The 25,613-nt window shown below is 38.9% G+C and overlaps 1 protein-coding gene across 10 annotated transcripts in view; it reads left to right on the forward strand.

Moving 5' to 3' along the window:
• Positions 1-25,613, forward strand: part of TASP1 (taspase 1) — a 310,143-nt gene that overhangs the window by 187,585 nt on the left and 96,945 nt on the right. For 8 of the 10 annotated variants that reach the window (XR_009603954.3, XR_009603956.3, XM_060611829.3 and 5 more), the window contains one exon: positions 25,009-25,119. Coding sequence is in view for 8 of the 10 variants with exons in the window: in XM_060611829.3 (XP_060467812.3) it covers positions 25,009-25,119 (111 nt within the window). In the remaining 2 variants the exon portion in view is untranslated. Of the gene's footprint in view, positions 1-3,996; positions 4,071-25,008; positions 25,120-25,613 lie in introns of those variants that run through there. The other 2 variants (XM_060611898.3, XM_060611895.3) reach the window with 2 other exon arrangements.

Consider the following 25,613-nt stretch of genomic DNA (forward strand, 5'->3'; position numbering starts at 1 on the left):
TGTGGTCCCCACCATGAAGGTAATAGGGAAGAATGGGATTATTGTTATATTCCAGTCACTACCCTATGTTAACACAACTGTTGTGTTAGACTATTAAGCCTAGAGTTGATTGTTCTGGCAGCCAAATGCATCAACCTCTGTGCTTGGTTATTAGAGATCTGTATGACCTGGTGGTGTCTTTGTCCTTCCATAAGGTTTATGCTGTACTGTACTATCAGTCTATTATTTATTTGGTACAAAGTTAGTATAGTCACATGATGCAAGATACAAGAGATACAAAAGGATAAACAGGGAGAAGTCTCTCCCAAACTCTGTTCTTCAGCCAACCCAGCTCTTCTTTGTGGAGAAAACCAAGGTAATTTGTTTCTTTGTATTCATCAAGAGAGATCCCATGCCTTTATGTGCAGCAGCATGATGTGTGTGTTCTTTTCTTGCCTTTTACACGAACAGTGGCAAGATAGTTATATGACAACCTTACATTTAGCTTTTTTCACTGAATTTATCTAGGCCATCCTTCTGAGTTAGTGCATAAATAGTTTCTTTATTTTTCTTCACAGCTGTATAGTATTCCATTATGTGGCTATGGCATAATTTTATTATGTAGACCCTTTTTAGTGGATGTTTATAGATTGTCAGTCTTCTGCTATTGCAAACAGATGCCATAGCAAATGAAAGTCAATTCGTCAAAATCATTTAAGGATTGAAACAATATGTGTATGGTTACTTTAAATTTTTTTATTTTGGTTCCTGAAGATCAACAGAGTAAGGAGGTTATGACTAGAACAGGGATGGGAATAGAATGAGGCAAGTCATTTTTTGAGGGGAACATTATGGTCCTGAAGTCCCAGAAAGGTGGTACCCAAACGTTCCTGTCTTTGTTGTCTAGACCAGTTGTGATCTGAAGCCTTTTATGTTGCTCCTTATTGTAACGAATGTTTTAAAGATTGTTATAGGTTTGGATGAGGTAAGAAAGAGTTTCTTTCCTATTTTTATCAGTTGTATTTATTCACTTATTATAATAATCTTATATATTATATAGCGCTTTATACTTTTCTAAGATTTTTTCAAATACTGTTTCAGTCTCTCTTTTAATACTTCAGGCTGATATTGGATGAGTCATCTCCAGAACCAAATATCAAATGTCAACCTGGTGACTTGCATCATGCATCTAGGTAGTCAGAGTTAAGCCTACAACACAGATCTCCTAATTTCCTGGGAGAGGCCAAAAAAAAAAAAAAAGATATGTGTGTGTGTTTGGGCACACGTTTCAACACTCCTCTCCAGATACAAGAGACCATTCTTTACTGAAAGGAACCATTCAGACCCCATTTGAGTAGGGCTGACCCATCTCCCATGTCACAGGGGTGGGCATGTGACCCAGTATAAGCCAATCGGAATAGTCATCCTTCTGGCTGTGGTGGTTGATTCGAGAAGGAATGTGGTATCCAGTCAGGCAGATGGAAACACTCCCTTGGTCTTTTTCTGCCAAAGCTATGCAGAGGAGCCATCTTTCTCTTTAGTTTGAGTGATAGGATTAATTTAGGGGTTATCAGCGTTATGGATCTGAGGTCTGAAGCTAGGTAAAAACCCCAGAATTCCTAGTTATCTGAGCCTGGGAAATGATCATTTTTGGATAGGAACAAAGCTTGCTAATTTACATGCTGTCTTCCTTCCATGGAATAGAATGTTGTGCCTTTTATTCTGTCTTTGAGTAGGGAGTGGCGTGGAGAGAAAGGCTGTTGAAGTGGAAGTCATAGAATCAGTTCAAATCTCTATTATGCCACTTGCTGGCCTTTAGGGTCTTGGATGATTCATTTTGTCTTTTTAAAAGCTACTTTGAGGATGGCACCTGTTGGGATGAGCACTGGGTGTTGTATGGAAACCAATTTGACAATAAATTTCATATTTAAAAAGAAGCTACTTATAGCTTAAGCTTATTAAGCTTAACCAAATATTTATTTTCTCTTTTTGAAAGCCATTTATCATGGGACACTAGTTTTTCCTTTTATAAGAAGACATCAGGAGGACCTGTGCACGAGCTCCACGGTATCTTCACCGTACCAGCCTCCCATTCTGCTGTCCTTAGAGTGTGGCTCTAACCACTCTCTGGGCATCATATTTGCATTTAAAACAGGAAGAGGGGCAAAGGCAATGAACAAAAAAGAATGTTCCACCTGTCAATCCTCTTTCAAGGACTTTTCCTAAAATGCCCTCACATGACTTCTCTGTGTGTCTTATTGGCCAGAACTGTGGCCTGTGGTCACCTCTAGCTACAGAGAGTCTAAGAAAGTCATTTCTTAGCTGGACACATTGCTGTCCCCTCAACAAAATGGGTTTCTTTTAGTTAGAAAGAAGGAGAGAATGGATGCTAGGTAAGCATCTATTGTCTGCCATGGGGGTTAGATTGGATAATTGGTCTATTGGCCCTACCTCTAGAATTTATGAACTCTATTTAATAAATTTGAGGAGAACTGGTGATTAAGGCTTTAATGCTTAGTGCAGCAGAATAACCTAGATTAGGGTTTGGCAAACCATGGTCGACAGGTCAAATCCTGCTGGCCACCTGATTTTATAAATAAAATGTTATTAAAACACAGACACATTCGTTTGTTTACACATTTTGACTCCTTTTGCATTACAATGGCAGAGTTGAGAAGTTGTGACTTGGACCAGAAGGCCCGCAAAGCTGAAAATGTTTACTATCTGGCCCTTTTGCAAATCTCTGGCCTAGATGATTCAGAAAAGCCCCTCCATCTTGATGCTTCCAGAAACATACATTTCTTCATTTATTCAACAAGTATTTGAACATACACCACATTTCAGGCATTAGATCAGGCACAGGGGTTATAGTAGTGAATGAAACAAAGTCCATGTCCTCCTCATGGAGCTTCTATTTTATCAAGTCAGGCAGACAGTAAATAAATAGGTAAAGCTTCTTATTTGTCATATGGTTATAAGAGCTACAGAGAAAAATGATGTAGGAAAGGTAGGTAGTAACTGTAGGGGAGCTTGCAGTTTTTGAGCATGGTCAGGGAAGACCTCCCTTAGAAGGTTACATTTAAACAAAAATCCAGAGATGAGGGATGGAGCCATGTGGCCCATGAAGGGAAGAATATGCTAGAACAACATGTGCTAAAGACGTAGCAATGTGTCTGGAGGGACTGAGGATTCGGAGGAAGGCCAGTGTAGCTGGAGCAGAGAGAACAAGGGGGAAGATGACTAGGGATGAGCTCAAAGGGGTGGTTAGGACCTCTATGTAGAAACTTACTCATGGAGATATATGAGGAGAGGAATAACATGGCCTGACTTGCATTTCAGCATGGTTATTCTGGCTGCATTACCAACAGTAGACATGGAGGGCTCAGACTGGAACGTGGGAGACCAGTCAGATGCTCTCATGCTATATCAGGCAAGAAATAGTAGTGGCTTGGACTAGAGTGACAGTGGTAGAAGGGAAAGAAGTGGTTGGATTCTGGCTAGTTTTTGAACGTAGAGGTAACATGTTTTGCTAATAAATTGCTATAGAGTAAGACAAAGAGAGTCCAAGATGACTTGGCTTTTGGCCTGGGCAACTGAAAGAATGAAGTTTCTGTTTACTGATGTGGGGAAGCTTCCAGGAAGAGTAAGTGTTGGAGGCAAGTTCAATAGTTCCAGGCAGTTCTTATCAAATACGCAAGTGGAAATGTTAATCAGGCAAGTGTTTATTCAAGTCTCTAGTTCAGGGAGAAGGCCTGGGCTAAAATACATTTGAGAATCAAGAGTGTGCAGATATTTTAAGGTGATGGACTATATATATGAGATTCTCAGAGGAATGAATCTCGATAAAGAAGATGGTGAAGGACCCTGGAATCACTGTCATGAGATCCTTGAGTGAGAGAAGGGATGTACCTAATGAACAGGCAGGAACATGAGCAGTTCATCTGTGATAACACACAAATCAAGAAGATATGGTGGGGATGTATGAAGGTTTTCTTTCCTTGTTTCTGTTTTTTTCAGGGAATTGGGAATCAAGGTCAGCTGCAGAGTTAGAACTGGAGGAGATATTGGAAATTTGAGGGTAAGTGAGAAAGTATAGGTCAGTCCTTGGGAAATGTATGATTTCTGAGCAGCATTAAGGGACCAAATTGAGGTTAGTGATCATGAGTGGTTAGCACAGTAGTGCCATTCTCTGGTCAAATTCAGCTTATGGCTGTAGACATGGAGTAGGATTTAACGATGGTTGGAATTTTGCCAGGTGAGTATGATGGTCAGTAGCAGGGCAAAATAGTTGACAGTTTCTGCAGGGAATTAATTATAATGATGGGACATAGAATTTAGCCCACTTAAGGACCAAAGTGAGGATATGAAGTGGGTGGGAGACAGCCTGAAGGATTGTTGGAGTCTGGGTACTAGAGGGAGTACAATGGAAAGTTAGGGGTAGTAGGTAGTAAGATGCTTGCAAGTAAAGTCTATGAAAGAGGTGGAAGTTGTTGGTAGTCACACTAGGGTATATAATAAGGAGAATGAGTGACTGACATGGAATAAAGGATAAGATTCTTGGGAGAGGATAGGTCAAGGAACTGAGAGATCAGGGAGTTTGGAAGCATAATCTCCATACCTTGAAATCATGAGAACTTACAGCAGTATGGATGTCAGAGAAATAATGATCTAGGACCTTAAATCTTTTTTTTTTTTTTTTTTTTTTTTTTTTTTAATGTTTACTTATCTTTGAGAGAGAGACAGACAGACAGAGCTCATACTCTGGAGCAGGGGAGGGGCAGAGAAATAGGGAGACAGAATCAGAAGTAGGCTCCAGGCTCCAAGCTGTGAGCACAGAGCCTGACATAGGGCTTGAACTCACAAACCACAAGATCATGACCTGAGCAGAAGCCGGACGCTTAACCGACTGAGCCACCCGGTGCCCCAGGACCATAAATCTTTGAGGAGTGACGGGGAGTGACTTCTGGGGACCAGTGGATGAACTGCCACATGGACAAATCTGAGGATAGGAAACTCAAATCTCAGTAAGAGTCTGTGGGCAGCCCTGAGGAAGAGGAAAGATACTACCCCACTCCAGGCATGACATGAATATTTTTATTCCATGAAACTCTTTACGTTAGTATAAATTTTAAACCTTGTATACCCCTAATAAGTGTAGCAATGCCAACCATTTGTCACAATTAAAATGAAAAAAATGTACAGTTTTCTGAATCCACAAGTACTGACATTGTATGTTGGCAAGTATACCTGAATGTTTTGAAATCTGCTTGGTTTTTTTGCTGAGCTGGGCCATTAACTGGCATGAACATGAAACAGCCACAGGGCTCAGGAGCCCTGAGATGGAGTCCAGCCAGATGGGTACAGGAAGTGAGTGATTCTTCTTTTCTTTAGCCCAAAAATTAATGCATAAACTTAAGTATGAAAATGAAAAATTTGAATTGCTGGCATTACCCCTTTTCCTTCAGGGCGTTCTCCATCGAAGCATTGTTCATTCAACCGTCTGCATAGATCTTGCTCTTGTTAAAAGTGGCCCTAAAATGTGTTGTTTTGAAACTTTTGGATTCACCACAGTTTCTAACATTGTAACCTTTTGGTTGCACACTAGATTAAGGTTTTGTGCAGCACAACTGACCAGGCTATATTTAGTTGTTTGTCTTGGTGGGAATGCATAATTGAAAACGCACAAATGAAAATATCCCTCTATCCCCTCTTCAAATTTAGAATTTTTTATGAGTCTCACAGTGGTGCTTCACTTGATTTGTGTGTTGTTGGACAGTTTTGTGGGTGAAGGATCTTTCTGCTCTTTGGTTAATTATCCCCTTCTGGGAGACAGGTCCAAAATAAACCTTGCTTATACGGAATTCCCCGAATTCTTAGTGACATTTCAGTGTTCGTCTCAACTCTTAGAGTGACATTTCAGTGTTCGTCTCAACTTATTAACATAGCAACTCTCTTCATGAAATTGCAAGTTGCATATATCTGTGTATCTGGATTAACTTGCTCATCTATATGTAGATAGAGTTCCTAAGATTCTTAAAAGCAACATTTCAGCTTTATTTCAGATTATTAATTGCTATTTATGAAGTTGTGATAGTTTTATACATTGATTTATATTATAGGTAATATATGTAAAAAATTTTTAATTTAATTTTAGATTAATTTAAATCCTTCAAATGGATGGTTTTGTGTTTCTATTATTTTTTTCTTACAAAAGTTCTATAAAAGTTGTTGTTAAACATAGAATTATTTATTGATTGATAATTTCCTAAAGCCACCTTATTATATATATATACTATACTGTTTTCCAATTTTATTTACCTGAATTATCAGGTTTTTCATAATGTATATAACTTACAGAACCCAATTTTCATTTTTTCTCCTTTTCAATATGTTATGGACAAAAAGAATCAGTAGGTTACATTGCTTGTTTTTTCCTGCTATGTGCCTACTTTGATTTTTGGCCCTTTTCTCATTACAAGCTTTTAAATTTAACTTTATCTTACTTTATTATTTTATTTTTCCTTAGAGTTCCTTGAGTTTGGCAGTCTACTTACTGCCCATTCTTCTAGAAGTTAAAGATGACTGATAAATCAGTTTGGCCTTTAAGTGCCATTGATAACATATGACTTCTAGCAGAGACACTTCTACAAAAATACAAATGAAGGAAAGGAGTTAGTTTTTTGGTTACCTTTGCTTTCTTTCTAGTTGTTCTGTAATGATAGCATCTCACTCTCCAAAATGTTTTTAAAAATTTAAAAATTCATGGCTCTCACTTTTGCCTGTTGGCCAATCTTTAAGACATTTATCGTTTTCTTCTGCAGTTTCTTTTTTCATTTTATTTAGTAGGCATAGTGAAAGGTTATCCACAGCCCAAGGCTTCTAGGCATGTGTAGACTGTAAAAATCCACAGTTAAGTAGGGCAAGCTGAAATTCCACAACAAAGATGAAAAAAAAAAAAAAAAGTTTAGGGCTTTATTTAGTAAAGAATGACAAGCTGAAAAATAGACCCAGCTCAGCACCCTATGGTTAGCAAATTAGAGCTCGGCTGAATTAGGGCAGGAAGGGAATTCCAGAGATGAACAAGGCCATGATGGACCCACAAAGGGAAGGAAGTTGGAGCAGTAGACCAGCGAAAGAATTTCAGAGGAAATGGTAGACCTCACTGTGCTTGGGATTCTCTGACAACTGTCCTCAGAGCACTGCAGTTGATCTTACATAATGATAAGGGGACATGTAAATTACCTGATTGAAATGACAAATCTAGGTGCATGACTGCTTCCAAATATTCCAGTGTGGCACATGGGCTTCATGATGGAGAGCAGTGACCCAAATGCTGTCCTTAGCAGACACCTGCCATCATTCCCCAGTGCAATTTCTCCTTGTCCCACTTCTACTCTAAGCAGCATCTTCCACAGTATGGTGGCCAGGGGTATGGTCCTTTTGCCACCTCAGTGGACCTGGGCAAGGGAAGCTATCCATGGGGACATGGGGATGTCCCTGCACACTCACTAAATAACATCTTATCTGGACTACCATAGAAGTATCGTCAGCAATCTTCCTGCCTCTTCCCATGACAACTGCCCTCAACCTAATCTGTTCTCCACATAGCAGCCTGTTCCAGTTTCTCATCTACTGTTTTTTTTTTTTTTTAATGTTTATTTATTTTTGAGAGAGACAGAGACAGAATGCGAGTGGGTTAGGGGCAGGGAGAGAGGGAGACACAGAATCCGAAGCAGGCTCCAGGCTCTGAGCTGTCAGCACAGAGCCCGACACGGGGCTTGAACTCACGAGCTATGAGATCATGACCCGAGCTGAAGTCGGACACTCAACCAACTGAGCCACCCAGGCGCCCCTTGTCTATTGTTTTGATGGTCCTCCATTATAATGAGGTCCTCCGTTATAATGCACACGTTACCTCATGGATCTCTAATGCAATTCCTGCCTGTTCCCTCAGTCTCATCCCTGGTCATTCTCCTCCATTGCTTATAATGCTGGCTTCTCTGGTCTTCTTTTTGTTTTTACAATTTCCCAGGTTGTTTCATACCTCAGGACCTTGGCATGTGCTATTTCCTGTCGGGAATGTTCCCCTTTCCAGTCTTTATCAGGTTCCTTTCTCCTCATCTTTTAGTCAAAATTAAAATACCACCTGCTCAGAGAGGCCTGTCTACCACCATTAGTCTCCTTCTTAGCCCCCCTGTTTGTTTCCTCTGTGGAACTGTCACAATTATAAATAATGTGTGTGTATTTGCTTGTTTGGTCATCTCCCCCATCAGAATATAACCTTCCTGTGTGCTAGGACCAAGTGTGCCTTGTTTACCAATGTAATCCAGCACTAAGAATTGGGTTGAATACGTAATTAATAGGTACTCAATAGTCATAGAATAAATGAAGGAAAAGTAACAATAATATTCACAAAATCTTCCAGGTTATGGGTTACCTTTTTGTTGTCCCCTCCCCTTTCAAGAATAGCGTTTGTATTTTCCTTAACCCAATTTATGTGTGTGACAGTTCAAGGAACAGAATGCCTCTCAACACTCACTGTGGGAGTTCTAGGGTCTAGCCTTGTTCTTGCTTGACTTTTTGAAACAACTAAAAATATTGTTGGAACTCTGTTAGGATATTAAGTCATTGGTTAACATGACCACTGTCATCACCTTGTGAAGCAGAAGATCTTGGAAGTGGTACTACCTTCCTGACTTTCTTGATTACTGATTGCTATATCTTATAGTTTAATCTCATTCTTCTCTCTTGCCACAAGATTCCAGTGGCTTCACTAAATATAGAATATGTGAAGATTTACATTCAAGTGAGATACAAAATCCCACATATTACTGCAAGGATACATTGTCTAATTGCAGTCTAGTTCTCTGTGTAAATGTCCTCCATTACTGGGTGCATTAATGGGTGTCTCACTGTTATGGGTTCAGAATGTATTAATTCACTATACATGGATCCAGGACAGATTCATTTAAAGTTCATAGTGTAAACAGTGTAGTGTTTCTAGAACTAGAGTTGTAAGCTCAAGCACTGATAGAAAATTGCATTTATAATTTTCTAAGTAAATGCCCTCTCAATACAATAATAAATGTAAAAAATATTGAAGCATCCAGAAACTTACAACAATCTCAATATCACCAATCACCATTTGCTAAGGAAAAACACTCCTGTATCTTTTCTGTCAGTACTTCACTTTAACACTTGTGGTCACCAAGTGTGTGTGTGTGTGTGTGTGTGTGTGTGTGTGTGTGTGGTAGTGGTGGTGGAGGGTGGAGTCCCACACTAAGCAATTTTCGGATTCTCTGATATCACTCAGTTGGGTGTCCTACAACTGAACTCACTTCTGAGACTATCTACTTGGACGTAGCATCAGATACCAAAGCTTAAGGGCTCAGAATCCCACAGGATTGCATTACCCCCACCCCCAACTCCAGATGCCAGTCACAAGCCCAGGTTGTCATCTGTGCTATGGATATAAATTGCACGTTCTCATGATACTCTCCTTGGGTTTAATTAATTTGCTAGAGTGGTTCACAGAACTCAGGAAAACAGTTTACTTACTAGGCTACTGGTTTGTTAAAAAAAAGGATGTAACTGAGAAAAGCCAGACAGATGAGATGCAAAAGGCAAGGTGTGTGGGAAGCAGCTGGGACCTGTTGTGCCTTCCTTGGACTTACTGTTCTCCCTTTTGTCAACACAAAATGAACAAACCTTTTAGAATTTATAAGAAAGAGGGGCACCTGGATGGCTTAGTTGGTTATGTGACCAACTCTTGATTTCAGCTCAGGTTATGATCTTATGGTTCGTGAGCTAAAGCCCTGCTTTGGGGTGAAGGGGCAAGTGGGTTCTGCACTGACACAGTGGAGCCTGCTTGGGATTCACTGTCTCCCTCTCTCTGTCCCTCCTCCACTCAAAAATTAGTAAGTAAACACTTAAAAAAAATAATGAACAATGACAGATGGGTATATAATGCTCTTAAATGTCTGATGTCCTTTGTGTATCTTTGTGCAGTAATTGGTGGAGATGTTGAAGGATTCCTTACCTCAATAGCCAGGGTTCCTTGTCTCACTACTCCGAAGAATGAAGAGATGGACACAGAGTAAAGGGAACAGCAGGCAAAAGTTTATCAGAGTAGAAGATCAGACAATAAGAACAGTATGGAAGCTTTCTTTACAGAGAGGGGGCATTCAAAAGTGAACTGTAGGTAAGGGACTTTTGTAGGATTTTGGTCAGCCTCTTTCCTTCCCCATTGTTCCTTCTCGGGTTCTACCCTTACTGGCTAGGTGACTCTAGCCATTCCTTTACAATTGGCTCGTTTCCATCCTATGAGGGGTGGTCTATGACCAAACCATTCCATGTGGGTCATACATTTTATGGTCTACTTATCTTTAATCAGGTCTTTTGTTTGTCAAATTTCTGAGGGAAACCTGAGGGAAACTTGAGGGGGAGTAGGTCTGTTACATTTTAAGAGGAACCTTCTGTCTGAGGGAGTTTGCTCCAGGTCAGATGTTCCCAGCATTGTTTTAAAACATGTGTTTTTTTCCCCACCAGGGACCTTAGGTCCTAACTTTTCCCTCTTTGCCTATTTTTATCCTACCTTTTCCTATTATAGAGACAGTCTGGTAAAATCCCAGATGTTTATCTGCATTATTTGATCACATTGATTTTGTTTACTAAGTTGAGATAAAAAAAAAAAAAATACCAGCGTAGTCCTCCTGAAGCAAATGATGTTGCTCATGAACATTGGTCCCTTGGATAATATTGTAAATACCATAAGATAGTTCTTCCATTCTAACAGGAATGGAATCTAGGATTCAATGAGCAATAACTTTATCTACCCAGAAATTTTTTTATATTTTAAACACTTTAAAATTTTTCTAATATTTTCTTTTTTTTTAAATTTGTTTTTGGAAGAAAGAGAGCTAGAGTACAGGAGAGGGAAGGGCAGAGAGAGAGGGAGACACAGAATCTGAAGCAGGTTCCAGGCTCTGAGCTGTCAGCACAGAGCCTGACACCGGGCTTAAACCCACAAACTGTGAGATTATGACCTGAGCCGAAGTCAGATACTTAACTGACTGAGCCACCCAGGCACTCCCCAGATACTTTTATATACTTAGGATTGATTAGTTGACTTAAATATTTGCCAATTCAGTGTTTTCACTTCACTCACAGACAACTTGCTGTTTTGCCTGTCTTAGAACTGAGGGGTTTAGTTTTGGTTTTGTCCTGTTTGTGTGAGTAGGCTGAGGGTTGCTGAGAATGATTTTCTTGATTTGGAAATATTACTGATGGTGACTATAGCCTGTAGTTAATCAGGTAAGATGGATCGGAAGAGAAAGAACTGATCATGAAGAAAAAAAATTGTTTTTTTCTCATACTAACATCTCAGAAGATATTCTATAAAGGTGTTTATTTGATCCTTTTAAACTAGGAAGAGGTAGGGGCACCTGGGTGGCTCAGTCGGTTAAGTGTCTGACTTCGGCTCAGGTCATGATCTCACAGCTCATGAGTTCGAGCCCCGCATCAGGCTTTGTGCTGACAGCTCAGCCTGGAGCCTGTTTCAGATTCTGTGTCTCCCTCTCTCTCTGCCTCTGCCCTGCTCGTGCTCTGCTTCTCTCTCTCTCTCTCTCTCTCTCTCAAAAATAAATAAATATTTTAAAAAGTTTTTTAAATAAAAAATAAACTAGGTGGAAGCATGCTTGCAAATTTTATTTTAGGGGTGCCATGTCACATTTCCTTGTCTAAAAATCCACATGGCTCCACCATTTGGAGGTGTCAAACATACAACTAACTCCACTTCTGGCTTTCCTTGGAAAAATTTACCAGGACAGCATAAATCTTAAGCAAAATCACAGTTTTATTAAATTATATTCAATGAAAATTCCAGTGAGAGAGGTAAAAGTATAAGCAATATAAATTTTTTGTAATTTTTTAGATGTTTATTTGTTTTGAGAGAGAGCAAGTGCATGAGCAGGGGAGGGACAGAGAAAGAGAGGGAGAGAGAGAGAATCCCAAGCAGGTTCTGCACTGTTGGTGCAGAGCCCTATGCAGGGCTCTAACTCATGAAATGTGATATCATGACCTGAGCCTACACCAAGAGTTGGATGCTTAACCAAACGAGCTTCCCAGGTTCCTGTAAGCAAGCTTATTATTAAGATGATATGGAGAAATCACATGAAAGTAAAAAAGAATATTTTGAAAATAATGACTAATCAGAGGAACCTGACCCGGTCAGGTAGAATATACTATAAAGCTGTAATAATTAAAGCCATTTGGTATCTGTGTGGGAATAGTTTCATCAAAGGAACAGGATAATCTAGATATAGATGCAAGTATATATGGGAATATAATGTGTGATTAAAAATGCATTTCAAATCATTGGGTATGAGATGAATTTTCCATCAAATTTACATTGGGCAATTTGGTGATGGTTTAGGAAAAAAATAATAAAGCAGGATCTCCACTGCAGTCCTTACACCAAAATTAATTCCAGATGGACTGAAATTTTAAATGTAAAAACTGAATTATAAGAGTACTAATAGAAAACATGGACTTCTTATTTTCATAATTTTGGACTACAGAAAACACTCAACACAGAAGTTGTAAAAGGCAATGGTTGATAAATTTGACCACATAAGTATTAAAAACTTATCTATTACAAAAAAAGTCATAGACAAAATCAAAAGATATGTGACAAACTGAGGGAAAATATTTACAATACACATGACTAAGTACTTATTGCCTTAACATGTAAAGAGTTTAGGAAATTAGTAATAATAAAAAAAGAAAAACCTGTACAATAGAGAAATGGATAAAGGAAATTTTTGGTTTGGGATTATGTTTGACTGACATGATGGAAGGCCAACTGCAGGGCTTAACACAATGAGGGCTCATACTAGAAGTCTGAAAGCAGTCCAAAACTGGCACAGTGGCTTCATGGTACACCAGAGGCCTAGACTCTCTGTTTGGTAATCTCTCATGGGTGGCTCATTCTTCTTGGCCACAAGATAGCTGTTCCACCTCTAGGTGCTACATCAGAGACAAACGGAAGCAGCTAATAAGATGCATCTGCTAGGTCATGATCTCACAGTTCACGAGTTCAAGCCCTGAGTTGGGCGCTGTACTGACAGCTCAGAACCTGGAGCCCGTTTCAGATTCTGTGTCTCCCTCTCTCTCTGCCCCTCCCCTGCTTGTGCTGTCTCTCTCTCTCTTTCTCTCTCTCTCTCTCTCTCTCTCTCTCAAAAATAAATAAACATTGAAAAAAATTTTAAAAACAAAGATGCATCTGCTAAAAACTCTGCCATTTCACCTGCTAGCTGCAAAGCAGTTTGGGAAGCTGGACACATTTCTGCCCCAAACAAAACTAGAGGTTTGTCTGTAAGGAAGAAAGGGAGAATGGATAATGGGTAGGCAAAAAGTTGCATATAACAGAAATATGAAGGCACAGATAAATACAGATGGCTTGTAAGCCTACAGATATTTAACTTTATTCATAATTAAATAAATATAAATCAAGATACCAATGAGATACCATTTTTCATGTATCAGATTAATAATAATGAGTTTGGCAATACCCAGTTTTGGTAAGTTTATGGGGAAAAGGACACTGTCAAACACTGTTTCTTATGGGTGTAAGTCTTTTTAAAAGGCAGTTTGGAATCTGTAGCAAATAATTTAATGAGTATGCTGATTGATTCATCAACTCTACATTTACAAATGTATCCTATATATATATTTATACATGTATGAATGGTAAATGTATACACATGTTCCCTGTAGCATTACTTGTAATAGGAAAAAAAATAAAGCCAGAAACAACCTAAATGCCTATCCCCAGGGAACTAGTTAAAGAAGTGATGGTATATATGTCCAAGAGTGTATTTGTTGTTAAAAAGAATAGGCTAAGTTTGCGTGAGCCAATATGGAAGGATCTCTAAGTCATATTATTGAATTTAAAAGACCAGATACAGGGGCTCCTGGGTGGCTCAGTAGGTTGAGCATTCCACTCTTGATTTCAGCTCAGATCATGATCCCAGGGTCATGATATTGAGCCCCCCCATCGGGCTTCATGATGAGCATGGAACCTGCTTGAGATTCTCTCTCTCTGTCTTGCTTTCTACTCCCTGTCTCTCTTGTACTCTCTCTCTCTCTTTCTCTCAAATAAAAAAATAAAAACTAAATAAATAAAAATAAATAGAATGCCAGATACAGAGCAGTTTACATACCATAACCCACTGAGTGAAAACTTGAAAATGGATGTGTGTTAAGTATGGATAATTTCAGAAAGGATGTACATGGAACTCTTGATGGCACTCACCTCTGTGGAATGGGACTGCAGTAAGACAGATACTTCCATTGTATATTATGTTGTTCTATTACATGCTCTGCATGTGTGGGATTCTTAGTATGTTTTTAGGAGTATAGTAATGAATTAAAACTATGCCTTTAGTCGGGATAGTCAAGAGAGTTAACAACCAGTAGGGATACCAGCATTAATAATCAGCTGAATACTGGCCCTTGCTTATCTTGATTTAAAATGAGAAATACCATTCTTGGTTGTTAGGCATGATTATATATGGGGATGTATTTATTTACTGTGCTGGAAACGTTGTTGCTTCAGGGCCCCAATACCAGGATTGCTATTCTTTGTTGGATTTTTCTCCTCAAATGTCACCGTCAGAACAACTGTCCCTGACCATGCTGATTAAAATGCTCTCTTCCTTTTAACCCACCTTAGCACTGTATCTCCCTTATGTTGCTTGATTTCCCTTTCTAGCATTGATTATACTTATATATTGTCTGTCATATCATACGTGCCTCGGTATGTCCATTTGGGCTGCTAGAACAAAATGGGTAGATTTTATAAGCTAGATTGGGTAGCTTATAAACAACAGACACTGATTTCTCACAGTTCTGGAGGCTGGAAGTCCAAGCTCAGAGTGCTAGTATGGTCAAGTGAGGGCCTTCTTATGGACTGCAGACTTCTCACTATAACCTAACGTGGCAGATATGGTAAGGGAGCTTTCTTGGGCCTCTTTTATAAGGGCACTAATCACTTCCCAAAGGCCTTATCTTCTAGCACCATCACATTGGGCATTTTCAACATATGAATTTGAAAGGGATACAAACATTCAGACCATAGCACTTGTGGACATATTTTGCCTTAATCACTGCATACTCAAGGGCCCAAGCAGTGCTTGACAGAGTTGATTCTTAAATGTTTTAAAGTGAATGTTTATGAAATATGAAGTATTTGTTGAATGAATGTTATATCTCTCAAATTCATGGCTTCTAGTCTAGTATTAATAAGTAAGTGTGAATCCACACCACCATACCCTATCTCCACTGAAGACAGCTTGCTCCGTCAGGACCCCCTATCTTCTGCCATTATCACAATTTTGGCCTCTTCTGCCTTGTGACATTCCTGGAGATGGAAGTTCTGGCAACTGTAACTGTGGGGGAAATGGGTTCTCTGCACAGCCAGCAGCTTGGGGTGACCTGGTAGAGTTGAGAGGGAGAGAATCTTCTTACTTGTTAAAATTAATATGGAATATGCCAGGACCAGGGCTGGAAAAATGGCCCATTTGGTTTCCCCTCCAGTGACTCTTCAGTTGTCTGTAGGCCACTCTCACTTGTTTTCTCTGTCAAGGATTCATGTTTCTCATCCATTCATTGTTGCATAAGGGTGAATTGGTGGAATCCTGGATACCTCCACTAGCAGGTAGAATACTGGGCTGGAATTTCAGGAAAAGAAAATACCTACTGATCCTTCTTAAATTGTTTTATGATTTTTTATGAAGTATAATTGACATAACATTAATTTTGAGTGTACAATGTAACGATTATATATACTGCAAAGCGATGAGTACATTAAGTTTAGTTAACATATGTCACCATACATAGTTACAATTTTTTTTTTCTTTTAAGACCTACTCTTAGCAACTTTCAAATATACAGTACAATATTATTAGCTTTAGTCACCATGTTGTACATTACATTCCCATGACTTATTAATTTTATTACTGTAAGTATGATTTTTAAAACAAGTCAGCTGAATTGTTCTCTTCAGAACAGACTTTGTGTCAAACTTTATATGTATATATATATATATATCTATATATATATATAAAGATATATATATATAAAGATATATATATATAAAGATATATATATATATAAAGATATATATAAAGATATATATATATATAAAGATATAAAGATAGATATATATATATCTTGTCATTTTTGTAGCAGTATTAGGTGAATATATTCTGTGGATTGGTTAAACCAAAAAGCAGAAGCTTTAATGGACTCAGTTTGGTTTCTTACTTGTAATCTTTGTGGCAGAATCAGTAAATTTATCCACAGACTGTCTCTCTGATATGTTTAGGTTCTGATTATAGTTTGGAATTTTCTGTTCTGACACAAAAGTTAACTTTTTCTATCTTTCAAATTATGGTAGATAAGGGATTTCAAAAGGCCAATGACCACACTTAACTCTTCTCTTTACAGTTAAATTGGAGTCTTGAAAAGTATGTTTATCACCAGAAAACCACACATAATGAGGACACCCATGAGCTGTGGTAGAGATGGGTTCTTGAGAATAGGTATAGTCCTCAGGGTTTGTAGTGAGAGGATCTGGGTCAGTGGTTAGTATCCTGATCCCCACTTCCTCTTCATGTTTCTGAAAGCCTGTCATTTACCTCTGTGCATCAGCTTCTTTCTTTTTTGACTGCGTTTTCTCATGTCAGATGAATGTAGTAATACTCCTTACATTAGGATTTTTGTAGGAGCAGGAAATGATAGAATACAGTTAATATACATCTAATGGGATGATGGTGGTGGTCTCACAGATTTCTTTTCAAGGGCATCACATAGTGGCACTTCATTAATGGAGCTAATGCTTCTGAACATGGTTGTTGGCTCCTCTCATTATGTTATGTGGTCTTCATGTCATTCTGCTTACTCTTCACATCCAGAAAAGATAAGTTAACTAACTCAAGTGCATCTTTAGGAAAAAAAGATTCTTCTTCCAAGAAATATAAACTGTTACCCTGCTTCTGTTTTTAAAGAATATTTATAATAATCTCTCTAATTCTTTTGGAGTTACAGGTATGTGTTTCCAGTAGGGTACATTCATTATTCCTCTGCCCTCCGTTTTCTTGCTCATCTGACCTTCAAACCATCTTTGTGTCTCTCTGTATATTTCCTTTTCTCAATAGATGTGTAATTCCTTCAAGAGAAAATGGCGTTCAAATGATTTGGCATATAGATGTTAAAAATAAGAAAGCAATGTGTAGAAATGTATTTGAAAGACAGACGCTCTTTGTTAAATGTAATGGGAAGGTGAAACACTAGCAACTGCCTTCTGGCTATAGAATCACTCTCTCGATAAGTTCTCACATGTTGAAGAGGAAGCATTGTATCAGGTGTTGCAAAAGAAGCTTTAATATTTTGTCTTGTTGGCATCAGATAGTGGCTGATTGCTGCTGTGGGTAGACATGAATCTCTAAAACTGAAAATACTCCCGCCTATTACAACTGGTAGAAGATATCAGAGATTGTTACTCTAGTCTCCCAATATTTCAGATGAACCAAGAAAGCAAAGTAAAGTGGGTTGTCTGAGTTCAAGTAGAGCATACCAAATCTGGGATCCTGATTTCCTGATTCTGTAGCCCATTTGAGTTTTCTGGACATTTTTGGATTTGTCTGTCCATCCATGAGTCCACTCCACTGGCCTCTTGGTCATAGTTGATTGTTCTAGGCTTCACTGACTAAAGCTAGGCCAATCAGGTTATTTTATTTTCCTAAATCCAATTGATGGCCCCTGAGAATGTTAAAACTGAAAAAGAGGGCACCTGGGTGGCTCAGCCAGTTAGGCATCTTGATTCTTGATTTTGGCTCAGGTCATGATTTCATGGTCCATGAGGTTGAGCCCCGCATCGGGCTTAGTGCAGAATGTGGAGCCTGCTTAGGATTCTTTCTATCTCCCCCTCTCTCTGTTCCCCTCCCCAACTTGTGCACACATATGCTATCTCTAAAAATAAATAAACTTTAAAAAAAATTTAAAAACTGAAAATGAGAAATAGTTTCTGGTGGTGCAAGTTCAGGAATACAGTTCTGGAACTATCAATGGGCATTGCTATCCATAGAGAGCTATTTCCAGCTGTTATTGAAACCTGTCACATCCCTACCATTGGATTTTATGAGCCACCAAATTCTCCTTTGTACTGAAGATCATTCTGATTAGGATTTGATACTAGCAATCCAAATAATATGGGTTAATATTCACATTGACTTCTGTAATACTTACAGTGATTTTCCTTTCAAATTCTTCATCCTTAAAGATCATGGCACAAATTTAGTATGTAGGTGTCTCATTTGTTTACAGTATGGATTTATGATTTAAAATTTTTTTTTAATGTTTATTTATTTTTGAGACTAGAGAGAGCATGAACAGGGGAGGGGCAGAGAGAGAGGGAGACACAGAATCTGAAACAGGCTCCAGGCTCTGAGCTGTCAGCACAGAGCCCGACGCGGAGCTCGAACTCATGGACCGCGAGATTGTGACCTGAGCCGAAGTCGGCCGCTTAACCGACTGAGCCACCCAGGCGCCCCTGGATTTATGATTTAAATGAATATTCAGATTATACACATTTGATCACAATAACTATTTCTCTTACTATCTGTAATTATAAGTTTATTCCATAACAGTTTTAGACTTGGGTATTTAAGGAATCTGTTTGGGATATTTTGTTAGGGTGAATGAAGCTTAATTTTTATTATTTCATTATTAATTTTCTTTAGATATTTTATGCAGCTTCTTGCACATGTATTAATAGAGCTTTGGATTGTCTTAGTTCATTAATTTTTTCCCTATTTGGGTATGAAAAGCACAGTGCCCAACATGTTACTCCATGTTAATGTTTCTTTTTTTTACTGGGAAGAATAAGGAATAGTGTTTCCTTATATTCAGAGACTGTTTAACATTTAGGAAAACCGATACCCTATCACAACCACTGAATGTCAGTTGAACACTGTTTCTGGCTATTGTGGAAGGTTAGCCAAGTAGTTACAGTAATAGGTCTTGTTCAACATGACAATTTTTGAGAACCAGCAAAATGCTGAAGTGTCTTCCCACCATCAGTATTACTACCACCAGATGTTTAAATAACACTTCAGAGGTTACAGAGCTTATATATATAATTCAATCCTTACAACAGCCAGAAAGGTGTCTTTTAATATCTATAGTTTATAATTTAAGAAACTGAACCATAGTTGCTACCCTGAGACTCAAAACAAGGCCTTCTGTCTGAGTCAGCATTTTTTTAACATCACAGTGATAATGTGAAATCTGAGTACTTTTCATGAAAAATTTGAAATCTTCAAATATACTTTAATCATTGTTTCATCAAATTATTGAATGAATGCATACTGAGAGTGAGGAGCCCTGATGTAGCTTCCATGGCGCCCTGGGGGCCCACTCTCCTTTCATTGCATTAACATCCTGTCTTGCCATCCTCAATGTCACACTTCAGTGGTGTAAGCAGGAGTGTGTGGGTGTGTGTGTGTGGGGGGGGGAGGTATGTTGAGGAGGTTGGGGATAGGAGAAGGCAGTGAATAAGTGGAAGAATTTCATTAGTCACCAAAGGTGCTTTAAAGGTGAATCAGATATCCTCACCCCAGAGAACTGTGTCTATATATGAAACGCACTGGAAGGATAAATTCCAGTTCATGGGGAGATAGGGATCCAGGAAGAATAGTTCACAGGGGGAGGTCTTGGGGAAGTGGGATACAGGGAAGAGAGGAAGGCTTGCCTAGCTAAGGCATTTGTATACCATTCTGTAGGCACTTGGGGTCTATTGAAAGTGTTTGAATGGTTTAATGATATAATCATAGCTAGGCTGCTTATTTCTTATTAAACTTTGATGTCTCTGTTTTCCATGTCCCCATATTTAGTCTATGAACAGCCCTCCTGGTTTTACTTGCAGAATATATCCCAGAGCCAGCTTCTACTGACAGTCTCTGTTGCCATCAGGCTCACCTAAGCCACTGTCATCTGTCAGTTGGGCTGCCATTGCAGCTTCTTTAGTGACTTGCTGCTTCCATGCTTGCCCTGCCAATCCATTCCATACTACAAAGTAGCCTTTTGCAAGTGCAAACAAAAACTATCATTGTCCTGGTTAAAGATTTCATCATCTTTTCATCACACTTGAAGTAAAATTCAGACTCCTTGCTGTACCCATAAGGCCTTCTGTAACCCTATGTGACCTGGCCTTGCCTCCCTCTGAATTCCTGCCTCCCTCTGAATTCATGTTCTGCACTCTCTTCCCTCTCCCTCAGTCAGCTCTTACCACCCTACTCCCTTTGTATTTCCTGAACATCCAGGTTCCTTCTCACCTTAGGGTCTCTGCATTTGCTTGTTCATCTGCCTGGAATGTTCTTTCCTCAGGTCTTCACATGGTTATTAGCTCCTTACCAAAAGAGGCCTTTCCTGACCCTTGATGTAAAATAGCCCCTGCTTGAGTCACACCTTCTGTCATTTACCAGGATTCATTTTCTCCACAGCGCCTATCACTAATTGGATGAATTTCTTTATTGACTTGTAAGTTTACTTGTCCCCTAACCTGTTCAACTATATTTAAGAAAGGACTTCATTTTTTCCATTGTTACATCCCAGTGCCTTGAAGAGTCCTGGCATATAGTACATATTTATTGAATCAATTAATTTAGGGATTTGAATGACTGGAGTAGGGAGCCTACTGCAGTGTTTTCAGTACAGTGAGGGTACATTGAGGGTTTGTCAGTGGGAATGAAGAGGCAGAGCTCAGTACACGTGGAATCATAGGGAACTGTTGGGATTTGACTTGGTTTCATGTTTTGAGTCATTGAAGAGGGAAAAGGTAGAGAGTTTTGAGCTTGGATGAGCTATTAGAAACCTAGGAGAAGCTCCTGGATTTGGTGGGGAAGAGAACTGTTCTAGAGGTGTCAAGAGTTTGGATGTTGATGGGGTGGAAGTTTTTAGCAGCAGTTGGAATGTGACTTTATCCAGAGTTTCCCATTCCCTAAGAGGTATTGCTGCCAAGTAGTCAAGGACCATGGGCTCAGAGACATGAGGGAAAGCCACATTCTCTGTTCAATTGTGGCATGGCTGTGACAAGTCATTGAACCTCTCTGAACCTTAGGTTCTTCATCTATAACATGATAAAAATACCTCATGGCATAGTGGTGTTGGGGAAGAGAAATTTTACTCTATGTTTCAAAAGTTTCTTCCAGCTGGTCTAAGATTAAATTGACATGAAATCAATTTACAGAAGAAAATTAAATTTAATTTTATACATTGAGAAACCCCTTATACATGAGAGATTCAAAGACAGAAAGGTAAAATGAGGTATTTATGCCATGCTGAGCTAAGGAATGGTATAGGGGCCAGCAGCTTCAAAGGGGAGGGGGGCAATAAGAAGAACAAATGTTTGGTAGTTAGATATTTGCTATGCCATACAAATGGGTTACTCAGATAAAATTTATCCCTGGTGATAACTCTAATTCTGAGAAAGACCCCCAATTTAGATTCTAGGTAAAGGAGGGTCTCAATTGCCTTCAGCTCAAAATAGCCTACATGCCAAAATGACACATTTTGGGAAGATTTGCTCTGAACCCTCTCAGTGGTTCTGAAAATTCAACTATAGAACATGAAAGCATGGAACCAAGCCCTGATGCAGAGTAGTTTCTCAATGACTGTGAATTTCCTGTCTCCTTCCCCCTTCTTTAAGAGGCTAAGGATTAAAAAATTTACTCCAGTTCCACAGTTTAAATTTGTGTTGTTTTTCTTTGCAAGGCAAAACAAATAAGTGGTTTAAAAAGGCAAACAATACCCCCAGACTTAAAATGAAAATGAATGGTTCCCTGTTCCAACTCCAATTCCCTGCCCCCCAGTTTCCTCTCCCCTCGGGCTACTACTACTTTTAACTCTTGTAGCTATTTCTTTTAGAACTTAAATCTGTAATTCAAAATAACACACTTGTACTACCATTCCTTCAGTTTTCAATTTTAGATATTATTTAGATATCAAGATATCTTCATATTCATACGAGGGAAGGCAAAGATTTAATTCCCTTATATTTCCAAGCCCAAACCTACACATACTACATCCATCACTCCTCTAAATGTATTATGTCCCCCTGCCTTTTTTTTTTTTTTTAGCTCATCAGTATTGTGAGTTTATATTTTTGACTCTAGCTATTGACATCTGAACTATGTAGTATACTGTGATTCTGTCTCCTTTCTTATACAAATTCTTATTTTTTTCTGCATTAATATTTGCCTCATTATTTTTTAGGTTTCTTTTTGTTTGCTTTTTGATACTGATCACTGGTTGATTGTCAAATTTCCCTCAAAATCTGAAACATTTCCTCCTAATAATTTCAAACTCAACATGTATTCTATAAGTTTGATTTATTTTCCCCTTGGAAATCTCTTTCCAGCCTTCTCTGGCTTTCTGCTCCAATTTGGACTGTTGACTCTCTAAGCCTGCTGCCTCACTGTGTGTCATCTAGAAATCTTTTTGTATTCTGTTGTTTTGGATCCCCTATTTCCAGATCTTGTTTTCTTTCTCATTTTGTACCTTATTACTTCATTTTGCCAAGGCACATTCATCCTACAGCTTTCTGAGAAAGTATGTGGGAGGTGAATTCTTTCAGACTTTGTAGAGCTTTATTCTGTTTTCATACTTGATTGACATTTTGGCCTAGTATAGAATTCTAGGTTGGAAATAATTTTCCTTCAGCATGTTGAAGATGGTGCCTTCCTTCTAACCTTGTAGTTTCCGTTGTTATGTTGAGAAATCTGGTGCCATTATGATCCCCTTGCTTTGTGTGTGTGTGTGTGTGTGTGTGTGTGTGTGTGTGTGTTTTCACATGGAAGTTTTTGGACTTTTCTTTATTTCTTCAATATTTTGATATGTCACAGTGATATATATCTGTGGCACTTTTATTTATTTATTTATTTTCATGAGTTGTGCTGGCAGGTTGATGAGCCTTTTCAAACACTCACCTTTCAATTCCTGGAAATGTTTTTGAATTACTTCTTTGAAGTGTTATTTCTTCTATTCTCTCTTTTTGAAACTCCTATTATTCAGATATTGGACCTTCTGGCCTGTTCTGATTTTTTTTCCTCCCATTTTCCATCTCTTTTACTTTTCTTTTGCTCAATGCATTGGCCTACATTTTCTCTGTTTTCTTTTTTGTTTTGGTCTCTGTCTTTTCTAGAGGTCACACTGAAACAACTAGTGAACCTAGGTTGTCTATACTATTGAGCAGTTATATACCAAGAAGCTGAACTGAAAACCTTCTGAATGAGCCACATTTGTCATCTGGAAGCCCTTAACATAAGGCAGTTTTTGTTTAGGGTCTCTCAAGTAGTTCTTTATCCTCGAGATGGTTGTGTGGCTGGAAGGGAATTATCCAGTCACGTGCTTGGAGTGTATCAGTTTGACTTCTTGTATTCTGGGAGCCTGTGGGTAAAGGAGCTAGTTATTTCACTGTTTAGCATAAAGACTTCCACTTCGACGTCCTGTGTTCATTGTGGACACTCCCTCCTGCCTTGTGCTGAGTCTGATGACCCCACAACTCAAGTCCCTCTGGTTTATCCTCTCTAGAGAGTAAATATCCTGGCATCTCCTACGTAAGGAAGAAGTAACTTCTTGTCTAGGCAGGAATCGGGCTGATCTATCAGGGGTTGGCAAGCTATTTCTGTTAAGGGCCAGAAAGTAAAGATTTTAGACTTTTGGGACTACATCATGGTCTCTATCACATATTCTTCTGCTTCTCCTTCTTTTTAAAAAAATAATCCTTTAAGGCATAAAATAAACATTCTTAGCTTGTGGACAGTACAAAAACAAGTTGCAGACCAGACAAGTCATAGCTTACTGATGCCTGGTGTAGAGGGTCCTTTTGAACACTCTGAATCAACCATCTTCATTTCAGCCCCACCTTGAATCCCTGTCTTCAGAGGAACTTGAAGTTTCTAATTTCTGATTCTTTGTGGGTTTTATGACAAAACTGGGTGATTTCTTATAGGTGCTTCCCCCCCCCCCCCCCCAGTTTTAACCATGTTCCCCATTAAAGCTTAGGTTTCAGCTTCTGCAGGTCCACTAGGTGAGCAAGTAATGTCTATCTTCTTTTCATTTTCTAAAACATGAGTTTTTTTCTTGTTTGCCTTTCTCTCTGTCCTTATTGGGTCATGCTTTTGGAAGGAGTGGAGATAAATATATGTGTTTAATCTACTAAGTTTAACCAGAAGCTTCCCCCCAAATCCAATTTGGTTGATTTTTATTTTTTACTACTTTCTTTGATAGCTCTTGGGTTAATTTTGCATTTGTTTTCCACGTGCTTACTTGCTATGCCAGATGTTCGAAGAAGATGTCCTTGGGGAGGAAAAATGAGGGGTTTTAAAATGTAGTGTTCTTGAAATGCTCACAATGGTTCAGTGTGTGAGATCCCAAAGAGGCCCAGTTGTTTCTAACCACCAGACTCTCATAATAGAAATACAGTTTCACCCTTATTTGTGTAAACCATCAGGATCATTTTTAAATGTTTGTAGTAAAGTTTGTGGCTTATTGTTTAAAATTGAATTTAAGGTAGTAAATCAAAGCTTTTGGTGGCATGCCCCTGACAGCAGGGAGAGCCTGGTAAGTGATCCCTAAAAGCTGATCAAAGAGACTTGCTGAGCATTTTTTCCTGTATTTGTGTTTTGGTCCTTTAATCTGGTAGTGTTTCCAATTCCCTTCTGAATACTGTAATGCACACTCCACCCCCACTCAAGTCTTCTTGGCGACATCTGGGATAGTCTTTGCCAAATGGCCCCCGTTTGGGCATAAGCCTGCCTTTGCCATCAAGCCTATACAAGGTTCGAACAATGGTGATTGTCAGAAAATGGGCATTCACACCACATTTTTGTTCTTGTAATAAAATGAAAATTGAAAATGAAAAAAGCAAAATTCACTGAAAAATGACCATTTGCCATTTCTGCCTAGGTTCGCCTTTCCTGGCCAGCGAAGATGGCGTGCTTGGAGGAGTCATTGTTCTCCGAACTTGCAGATGTTCTGCAGAGTCTGACTCCTCCCAAGATAAGCAGACACTTCTAGGTAAGCTGGACATACACCTTATGGCATGTCTTTCTTTTTCAATTTTTCAAGACACAGAAAGATTTTTTCCTTAATAAGTTATGGGAAGGCCGGAATGCTCCCTTGGTATCTAAACATGTCTATCCTACTAATCTTTTAGCATAGGTAAACATGTAAAAGATGAATATTCATTTTTAAGTGTATGCTTACAGCATATTTCAAACGGGCTTAGAACCTAGGACCTTCACTAAAGCCCAATATTAAGAACATTGGACCATGTATTTGTTCCCTGCCTTATTCCACAAAGCATTTGAGATGACCCATAACAACATACACAGTAACAAACATAGAAGAAGCTTCTTCCTCTTCCCCTCCCAAAAAGGAATCAGAACCATGTGAAGAGCTACTGGCCTAGGAGTCTGTTCTGGCTCCATTGCTTATTAGCTATGACGCCTTTGTATATGGGTCTTACTGTTCTGTGCCACTTCCTCTTCTGTAAAATAAGGACATCTGCC

Source organism: Panthera onca, chromosome A3 (assembly GCF_046562875.1).
Source record: "Panthera onca isolate mPanOnc1 chromosome A3, mPanOnc1 haplotype 2, whole genome shotgun sequence".
Taxonomy (NCBI): domain Eukaryota; kingdom Metazoa; phylum Chordata; class Mammalia; order Carnivora; family Felidae; genus Panthera; species Panthera onca.